Source organism: Gavialis gangeticus, unplaced genomic scaffold, assembly GCF_001723915.1.
Source record: "Gavialis gangeticus isolate Ggan-Ray unplaced genomic scaffold, GavGan_comp1, whole genome shotgun sequence".
Classification (NCBI taxonomy): Eukaryota; Metazoa; Chordata; order Crocodylia; family Gavialidae; genus Gavialis; species Gavialis gangeticus.
In genome coordinates, this window is record NW_017729016.1 from 8,299,721 (window position 1) to 8,309,882 (window position 10,162).

General features: G+C 38.2%; 1 protein-coding gene across 1 annotated transcript in view; it reads left to right on the forward strand.

Moving 5' to 3' along the window:
- Window positions 1-48: 48 nt before the first annotated feature.
- Window positions 49-10,162, forward strand: part of ABCC1 (ATP binding cassette subfamily C member 1) — a gene marked incomplete at its 5' end in the record, with an annotated part of 77,312 nt that continues 67,198 nt past the window's right edge. The window contains 6 exons of the mRNA XM_019512596.1: window positions 49-231; window positions 1,062-1,187; window positions 2,035-2,172; window positions 3,549-3,674; window positions 8,571-8,632; window positions 9,549-9,680. Coding sequence (XP_019368141.1) covers window positions 49-231; window positions 1,062-1,187; window positions 2,035-2,172; window positions 3,549-3,674; window positions 8,571-8,632; window positions 9,549-9,680 — 767 coding nt within the window. The remainder of the gene's footprint in view (window positions 232-1,061; window positions 1,188-2,034; window positions 2,173-3,548; window positions 3,675-8,570; window positions 8,633-9,548; window positions 9,681-10,162) is intronic.

The window sequence follows — 10,162 nt, forward strand, 5'->3', positions numbered from 1 at the left end:
TTTTTAAAGTGGTATAAGTTTTCAATTCTCTTCCAATCCACTTCATTTTCTCAGGACTGGAATTTGACATGGCACACAGAAAATCCAGATTTTACCCACTGCTTTCAAAACACCGTTCTCATCTGGGTTCCTTGCATTTACCTCTGGGTTTGCTTCCCAATCTACTTCCTATATCTCAGTCATCATGACAGGGGTTATATCCAAATGTCCTGTCTCAACAAAGCCAAAACAGTAAGTCACTTTTATTATGGCATCTGTTTAGTGGGGGTTCAGATGTTTACTAAACTATTTTTATTAAACTCTATCAAGATTTGTTTATGTGGACAAAGTCCCAATAAATGGCTTCTAAGTCTTGTGCAGTTGTCCTCCTGGCTGTAGGTTTTGTAAGAATAAAGGCTGTTGAATGCGAGAAAAGCACACCTCCTTCAGAGTGCTTTGTGCTGGCTCAGTTGAGGAATGCCATATCTTGGCCACCCTGGTCCTGAGGCTTCAGGACCTAGAAATAAAAGGGCTTTATGGAAATAATCAGCTCTTTGCCAGATTTCTTGAGTGTTTAGAAGAAGCAATCTTTATTAGCATTATTACGGGTACCCTATTGGTTTATCATTGAATGGGCACTTAAGTTAAAACATTTAAGTTCCATTCTAGAACAAACAAAAACTTAAGAGAAGACATAATACCTTAATTTGGGAGTTTGTCCTTCACCTTAACACTGTTATTCAATGTTTTATTCTCAGTCTAGTTTTAGAAGTCAGAGACATGAATGAGTGATAGCTTAGATTAGTTCAAAACTAATCTAAAATATAAAATGCAATTAAAAAATTCTTCAATAGAGAAAAACAAAGTAAATAATTTTACTAGTTAATGTATATGATAGGGTTTGGTTTTAATTTGTAACTGGGTTGACACAACAAGGTGATCACATTTTGGCTGCTTGTATGTGAACTCGGTTATAAATAATGTCTTTTTGGTACATCTAGGAGTTTACTTTTAACCCTTGTAGTGCTACATAAAATATCCCCCATTTGTGAGGACTAATGTATATAACACTCTTGTTCCAGGCCTTGGGTCTAATATTATGGATAGTCTGCTGGGCAGACCTTTTCTACTCTTTCTGGGAAAGAAGTCAAAATATTTCTCTTGCTCCAGTTTTCTTTGTTAGCCCTACAGTTTTAGGCATAACAATGGTAAGTATGCAGTATCCTGTTAGACTTTTTTCACAGTGCAAAATCATAACTGCTGATCTTTCTAAGTTGTAAGTCTTGCCTTGTCGTGTTTTGCAGATTGCTTGTTTTTAATTCTTTTACCTACAAACTCCACTTTGCAATTTTTTTGCTTGCAGCTCAATTCAGAAATATTGAATCTTGTTCATGTAATCAAAGCTTTGCTGAAAACTCTACATAGTCATGTGCAAATTGATTCAAAGCTTTTTAATTTTTCAGAGGCCACTAGTACATCTTGCTTCGTGTAGTTTTTCATGAACTTGACTTATAAGTAATAATGGAGGAGTCCAGTTAGTACTACTTAAAATCATAAACTATGCTTAAGTTGGGGGCCAAAACTTCAAACAAAAAGCCCCCAACTCTTTGAATGGTTTGTAACAGTCCCTTTTGTTCTCTGGGGCTTTGAAACTAAACTATGTATTTTGTACTATTAAAAACGCCCAATGGACCATTCTTAAATACTAATATTGTGTATGATGGGTGGCTGCCCCAGAGTAAATTGTCCTGCTTATCCTGTCTGTCAGTGCTTCTCTTCTTTGTGTCCTTTCTCTGCTTGTATGTAGTATTTTTATTTCTTCACCCCCACAGTCTGGCATGTCCAACTGACATTGGAAGTTCTTTGGAATAATTTTGGTACAGGTACAAGCAAATTGGGACGTGGTGGGAATCTGGGCAATATAGGCCTTTAAACACTAAATAAATAATTTGGCGTAGACATGTTGTTTGTGCTTTGTATCTTGTTCTTGCTTTTTGTATCAGCTTTACTATCACAAGGGTCCAGAACTAATCTGCTTATGTTATTTGTCCACAGTTGCTCGTCACATTTTTAATACAATACGAAAGAATGAAAGGAGTCCAGTCTTCAGGTTTCTTGTTGATTTTCTGGCTCATTGCACTGTTGTGTGCCACAGTAATTTTTAGGTCTAAAATATTACATGCCTTAAATATGGTAAGTGATTATTTTTTAACTAAGTAGAGTTAAGTGGTATCATGGTGCAGTGGTCATTTGTTTAATGATTGAATTTGTGCTGCCCATCATTGGTACATAAGATAATGAATGAGTTAATGAACCACTAAGTCTGCCTTCATTCTTCAGTGTTTAAGGGCCATTAAGTCTTGTTTGTTTTACTTTTTGAGGGTTGTTTTTTTGTTTTGTTTTGTTTTGTTTTTGTTTTTGTTTTTTTTTCTTCTACATTTGAAACTAGTCAAAGCCTTCATGATCTTACCAAGGCATCTGTGGCCAAGTTATTAGCAAAAAAATTTTACAAGACTCTTCAGTGGTGCAAGGCACATATTTCAGTTGAATAAAGATGTGTACCCTCTTTCTGAAATGTTTTTGGGAAGTGTTTAGTGGCTGTCTTTTTCTCCCCCCCTGTTGATTATATAGATTTCCTGAAGTTTTGGTCATATGCAACTTCTGGAGGGGGGGGGGATGGGAGGCAAAGAATTTTCTTGAGCACTTGCAATATTTATTAAAAGCCCAGTGCAAAAATAAGTTACATGGCTTATAAGGCTAGCTAAAAAATGGGACGTAACTGTTTTTTCCTGAAAAGCTTCCACTGACATTAAATTTTGAGAACTTCTAATCAACTCTGATATTTTGTTAATTATGGATGTGTTCTTTCTGCAACTGTAACTTGTCTTCATTTTTCTCTGGGAGGGAGGGATTGAGCTATGCTGGATGTGTGGAGATGAGGAAGAACATCCTGGAGTTTCAAAACATTGTGGAGCATGATTTAATGGACTAAATTGTACTCCCAAATCTGATTCTTAATGCCTTTTTTCCCCCTCTGCCAACCCCTTGTAGATGACATGTACCCATTAAATCGAACCAGTACAATTCACTCTACCTTAAACACTGCAACTCTGTGGTAAGGATTTGTGTGAGTGCAGTGACCCCAGTGGTTAAAAGCCAGATAAAGCTTTGCAAGGAAATAGAGAGTATTCTCAGGAACTCCATGTTATTGATGTCTTTGGATGGTCCCAGTACAAGAAAAACAACTTTGTTTTCCTCCTCCTCTGCAGAGAAAAGTATTCTGCCATAATATTTTGCACTGGGATATGCACGTGTTCTGTTTTAATTGGGCTGGTTGAAGAACGCTGCCCTGATGTGTTTAGTCTCCAGTGCCCAGTACTTGCAAAGGGAATGCTTCCTACTTTGCAGTTGTTTCTGAACTGGAAGCTGCCTTGTTCATTGAGCAGAGTGTTTATTTTATTTTGATATGGATTTCCAAATTAAGGCGTTTCAAAGTAGACCATTGTAATAGTTCTTGTTTGTAAATGAAAGCAATTTTGAAAACTAACCAAATTATCATCTCTTTTTAGGGTGCTGAAGTTGATATATTTCGTTACGTCACCTTCTGCAGTTACTTCATCCTGGTGCTAATACAGCTAATACTGTCCTGCTTTCCAGAAAAACCTCCTTTGTTTTCTGAAACAGTTCGTGATCCTGTAAGTGTTAAGAAATGATGTTCTGGCATGTGAAAATAAAGACTGGAAGGTCAAGTGCCATACCTACAAGATTCTTTACACAGCAGGGATTCACTCTGCAATTATTCAACTTCTCCCTGAATTATGGCAGGAGGCACTTTATTTTTTATTTAGTTGGCTTTGTACTGAGAGCATTTGGCACTGCACAAGTTTAGGTACACCTTACAAAAACAAGGTGGATTTTATAAAAATGTACTTGCCCTTTTGACTACAAACAGACATTGTATTTGTCCTGGGATAAACCCTTTTTCTTCCTGGAATAAAGTACTGTTGTTCAGACATCCATGTCCATTGTCCTGGGATAAATCCTAAAATGCTTCACAAGTTAAGAAGTACTAATGGTTTATCCCCAGCGATTACAAAGTGTGTCTGAACAGTTATCTTGCGATTTGCATTGTTGACTCTCTCTTTTGGTACTTGAACAAGACTTTCATATAGGTTTTAATTTCTGTTATAGTTTCTTAAAATATATATTTGTCAATGATAAACCTATTTATCTCTGCCCCTTAGTTTGCAGGCCCAGTCTTGGCATCACTGTATTATATAGCGACTCTGAATATTCAGTATTCTGGCTCTAACTGCTGAAGTTTGGATGGGTTTTTAAGGTTGAAATTGTAGCTCCTTTTGTAACAGGAGGTGTTGCTATCCTTGAGCTAGAACTGACTGATGAAGTGAACCAGAAATCTGTTAGCAAAGAAATTAAAGCAGTCAGCCTGGATAGAGAATTAGAGCAACTGACACTAAGTGCAAGGAAAAATTGATGTCTTTTGAATTTGCTGTCTACATTTGCATGCTGTTATAGGAGATTCTTTGAAGTCTCTTAAACAAGATCAGCTGTTGGTGATTCATGTAGTCAGTGACCAGTCCAGAAGAAAAGTTCTGAATTATACTGGATAGTTTGCGTGGGAACTGTGGAAACATTTTTGTCTGCTTTGGTCATGGTTGTTGTGTTTACAGTAAATAAGATTCTGCTTCATAATCCAGACATTTCAGAACAGTGATACTCCAACGAGGGTGCCATGGCATGCTGCAGTGCTTGGAGATCCTCTCATGGGCACAGAGGAGTGCCATACCGTGTTGGAGCACTGTTAGGTTTATAAGCATGATTCTCAAGATAAATCCAGAAATTTCCAATAGAAATCCATAGTTGTGGTCTTTGAGTTTTTTGCAACAGAAGAACTACTCTATTATTTTTCTGTAGGCATAAAAAGTGAAAACTAAGAGCTGGCATTTTCTAAAGGGTGCCTTGGCACTAAAAAGGTTGAGAACTATTGTTTATATATGGTGAATAATGCATGGTGTAGGTTCACAATTCAAACAGCCTTTAAAAAAAATAACAAAAACCCACTTCCTTTTTTAAATATCCTGTGCATGAAGTGTATCGTTGGCTTTCCATTTCATTTTTACATTTGCATGTTTTGCTTTGCAGTTGTGACTAATGTGAATTATTTTTCTCTTTTAATATAGAAGTTAGACTCCAGAGACATTTGATCTTCTCCCAGAAGCTAATAACTACTCTAGTTTTCCTACGGATGTTTAAGACTATACTACCAAAGCTTTACAATTAGAATTTCTAACTATTTAGCGTAATAAATGATTTACAAATTGCTAAGAGCCTTTGCTGCCACTGACCTCAACAGGAGTTAAGGCCACTGCATTAGGTGCTAAACATTCACGGAATTGAGCCCTGATTGAACAAGCACGGAGATTGGAGGGGAAGAATGCAAGAGCAGTGGTTTGTTAACCCGTTTAAAAAAACTGAAATTTCAGGGCATTTATACCTGTGCTCTGGGAGTCAGTGGGGGGTACTTGAGAGCGGCTTGCGGAGCAGCTCTAATTAAGGTGCCTGGAGAGTCTCCTGTATCAGTATCCCCATGCTTCAAAATGGTGGGGGAGGGGGGACACTTGAAGTGTGGGGATTGTTGATACATGAGACACTGGAGGCTGCTGGAGTGTGGTGATTACTAGGGGTGTGCGAGATGGGCCGTATTCGATTTGCATTCAGCCCGAATCGGGGGCAGTGATTTTGATTTGTTGATTCGGATCACTGTCCCGATTTTTGATTTGGCTGAATCTGAAGAGTTGATGCTGATTCAGCCATAGACATAGCTTTAAATGTTTTTTCTACATAGCTCGAGATACCAGGTGCAGCTCATGATCGTGGCAATGCTGGGACAGATGGAGTGTCCCACAGGAGCACAGGGGACCCCCCACATGCTTAGCAGTGAACCCAGAACTAGACTGGAAGTACTTCTGGCCCACTTCCGGATCCACCACCGGGTGTGCTGAGGCCCCCCCCCCTGACCTAGGAGGCACAAGTCACTGAGCCAGGGAAGTGCAGGGGGCCCCCCAGCGCGCTCCCTGGAGGACCTGGGAGTGCTGCTGGTCCACTTCCAGGCCTTTGCCGAGCGACTGGGGAGCCCCCGCACTCCTGTGGAATGCTCCATCTGCCCCAGCATTGCAGCATTCATGAGCAGCCTGGTACCTTGTGGTATGTAGAAAAAACATTTAAAGCTGTGTCTATGTCCAAATTGCCGACTCCAATTCGATTCTGAGAGATTAAAGGGTCCTCTGATTCAATTCAGATTCAGAGATTCGGCCACTGAATTGGGCCAAATCTCTGCCGAATCAAATCGGGGACCAAAGCTTTGCACAGCTCTAGTAAGTACCATGTTCCAGCAGACTTAATTAATTGAGTCTGCTCTGATGTGCTGTAACTGCAGCACATTAGAGCAGCTTTGCTGCTCATGTATAGGCACCCTCAGATGATACTATGTCTGAGTTTAGTAACTTAGCCATGTATTGTGACAGTGTTAGAGATCTTATTTATCAATAAGATGAGTTTTATGGTTACTTACCTATCAATACTGAAATACTTAACTTGTGTTCTTGATTTCTTGCTCCAAATTGTCTGTCAGTTGGTAGCAGGAGTTTAGAAGTTCTGGATTATGCAATTAACTTTATATAAACAGGTTATTAGAGAGATGCGCAGGAAAAATCTAATACGTCATTTTCTCTCAAATCTAGTTCCACATTAGACTGAAGGAGTATTCTCTGTACTTGCTCACACTAGAAATTCTCTGTGGTGGGAATTTTAATGGTGTAATTGGCACCAGGGCTAAGGAGAGATTGGGCCATTACTTTTGCCTTTTTACATTTTTTCCTCTGTCCAGGAAGGCAGTTTTGTAGTTTGCAAGAAGTGCTATTGTTGATCTGGAAAGGGGTAGTACTTTGGAAACGTTGGATTATTTTGCCCTCCCCCTCCCAAAGCTGGCTATTTGTTGAATGTATATATTTTCTATTCATCTCTGCTTTTTAATAGTTTCAGCTTTTCTTCTTGACTTGAGTACTGTAACATTTTCCTAAAGGTCAGGTGCTGAATCATTGGAAGGGGGAGGGAAGTGCAGATCTGTTTCATGTTACTTGGACACATATTTAGAATGCTGCTTACTGGAAAAGTTAAGTGAAGCCAACTTGAGCTGAAAAGTATTAATACCACAAAAAATCAGCTCTTGTAGTTTTTTGCTTCATCTCTATAATAGTGACAGATTGCGTTGTAGGTGAAAGTACTTGAGCTGTTCCAGTAAATTCAATACCCTATATTTTGGACATTATCTATATGTAACAGAAAAGTGGCAGATGGTATGTTTTTGAGAGATTGACTGTGTAGGGGGTAGGAACAAAATGACAGAGGCAGGTGTAATCCCTTCTGGAATTTGCACTGAATTCCTACCCTGCTCCTTCTGAATTGTTCCAAATTGCATTAGTTGAGCAACTCTTATAACTTTAATACAGCCACAGAGTTTTAAATTACTTGACTCACACTACCACTGTATTTTGAGTGATAGGATTTCTTGTTCATTTTTTTTTTTGGTGGTTTTTATGTTTAATCGGAGTGGAACAGAGGAAGTGCCAATATAAATCCAATCGTGGCGCTTTTCCTGCAGGAACTTGCTGTTCACAAGTTTTCTTTATTAGTAATTGACTTTCTCTGGCCAACTAAATTTCATTCCATCAGTCTTGAGGTATTTGTAAAGAAGCAGTGTCCTACCCTGTTTCTCATTTAAGCAGCCAGCCCCTTTTGCTTTTTACTCCAATGGACAAAACTGGATGCGGGGTACATATATAAGATCTGATGACCACTACCTTTACCTATCTGACAGCAGTTATTTGGCTCAGTTCACATCCTAACGCTACCACTACATCTGGTACTAGCTGATGCCGTTGTGGACAGTCAGTAGAGAAACCAAAAATTGAATGAGTGTCAAGACTATTGGGCATTGTGGCACTGAGTGGGTGTTACTGGGATGCTGGGTTACCATTTTTAAGACCTTCATTTTGACAACTATTCCAAGCATTGAAAGTGTCTGGATCTGTGTGTTTCCCCATGTATTAGCTAAATTTTCCCAACTTTAGAGAGAACCTCTCTCCTGCCCACTTAATTGTGGCACTTAGCTGCCTTGATTCATTCACTTCAGACTTTGCCTATTGTTCTATTCCACCGTATCTTCTAATTATTGAGTAAGCATCATGTCTTGTGTGACTTACTTAAGATATAAGGTTGTTATGCCTTATTTCTATCTAGAGCAGTATGCCTTATGAAACGTACATCTTCTGGACATTGTGCGAGTATATTTTATGTAGGTATCTGTTAATACAGTGCTATTGGGCCGTTATGATACAACAGTGGCAGTCTTGAAACTGCCTGTGAAGATTAACTTTATTCTAAACAAACTTGTTAAATCAGAAACAAAAAAGGTACTGAAGATTTGCTTTAATATAAAGTAATTTTCATAAGGATTGTTGTTTGCTGTTCTGTTTACAGGGTCTGATACCTTATTCTCTCCTTTCCTTTAGAATCCCTGCCCAGAATCGAATGCTTCTTTCCTCTCTAAAATCACATTCTGGTGGATCACAGGGTAAGAACAAGGTGTTGTACATTGCAGTGTTGGGGGGAAGAAGAAGTCATTTGTTTAGTTCTAGTTTCATGAGATACTGCTAATGTTTTGATAATTTGGTGACAGCTTTGTGTTTTGTTCATTGTAGACACTTATCCACTAATCAGCTTCACGGTTTAATTGCTTTAATTTATTTTGAATCGACTGATATTGTATACTTAATATCCTAGTAAGCATGTTAATGAAATTGTATACTCTTAATGTGTTTGAGAAATTGAAGGGACGTAAACAGGCTTGTAGTATTTTGTTTTGAGTCCTGGAAATTTTTTTTAATCATTCAAAGCCAATACCCTGAATGCCATCTTAACATTTTTTTTGTCCAGAAAAAAAATTATGCCTCTTTGCCTTGTAGTCGGTTAGTTCTTGCAAGGCGAGTGTGGAATGGGAAAGGTCTATGGAACAGATACACGTGTAAAGTAATATTGGTGATGCAACAGTTGGTATGCCTTATGAATTATTCCTTGTCAAAATATCCCCGTGGTTTTGCATAAAGGTGGCACCTTTTTACCCAAGGCGTAAAGCCGAAGCTAATCCAATATTATAATTAAGTTTAAGAACGTATGTGTTGTTTACTCAACTGATTTCCAAATGAGATAATTTCCTTCTGCTTCACTAAATTGTTTGTGGAGTTTCAGTTAAAGCTTGATTCCTTAAAGAGGAGCACCTATTTCCTGTTGACTTAAATATAAGTTGGGTGCCTAAATATCTTGTGGGGATCAGGACCTGTATTACTATTTTTTTTTTTTTTTTGTGGGTTATTACACTTCAGCATCTGGTTTCAGAGCTGGCTCCATTTTAGTTTTGAAATATATGTTTCCCTTCATTGTAATCTGTACATAATGTTAGCTCTTTAGCAATGATGATTTTTCTATTACAGGTTGATGATTCAGGGATATCGGCAACCACTGGAAGCTAAAGATTTATGGTCATTAAACAAAGAGGACACATCTGAGGAGATAGTGCCAGGTTTGGCTGGGAACTGGGCAAAAGAATGTTCAAAGACAAAGAGGTAAGTTTATGCTATGTAGTGTTAATTCAAAGTGGTAACTGAAATGTGGATTGAATTGGTCAAGAGCCATTTTATTAGGGAAGACCTTAAAATTGCATATCCAGGAAAACAAATGTGAAAAGGAAAAATCTTTTATGTAAAAGAAAGAAAAAAATTATTGAAAAGGAAATGGCTTGTGATTCTTGTAGGTATGAATCAAAGTAAAATAGATTCCCTGTACTTTGTGATGGCGGTGCTTTGATTAGTTTATCAGCCAAATTCCTCTTGTACATAACTGTGTTTAATTGTACATGTTTCAGAAATCCTTGACAAACAAATGATTGTCAAAGATGTAGTGAACTCTACCTGCCTGTCATTTCTCTTATTAATTTCCTATTAGCATCCTGGAAATTTTCTTGAAGAGGTATTGAAAAGGTCTGAGTAAAGAGTTGAGATTTGTCTCTAGACATATTGAGAATGGTAGACTGTTTGTGTGTAGAGGT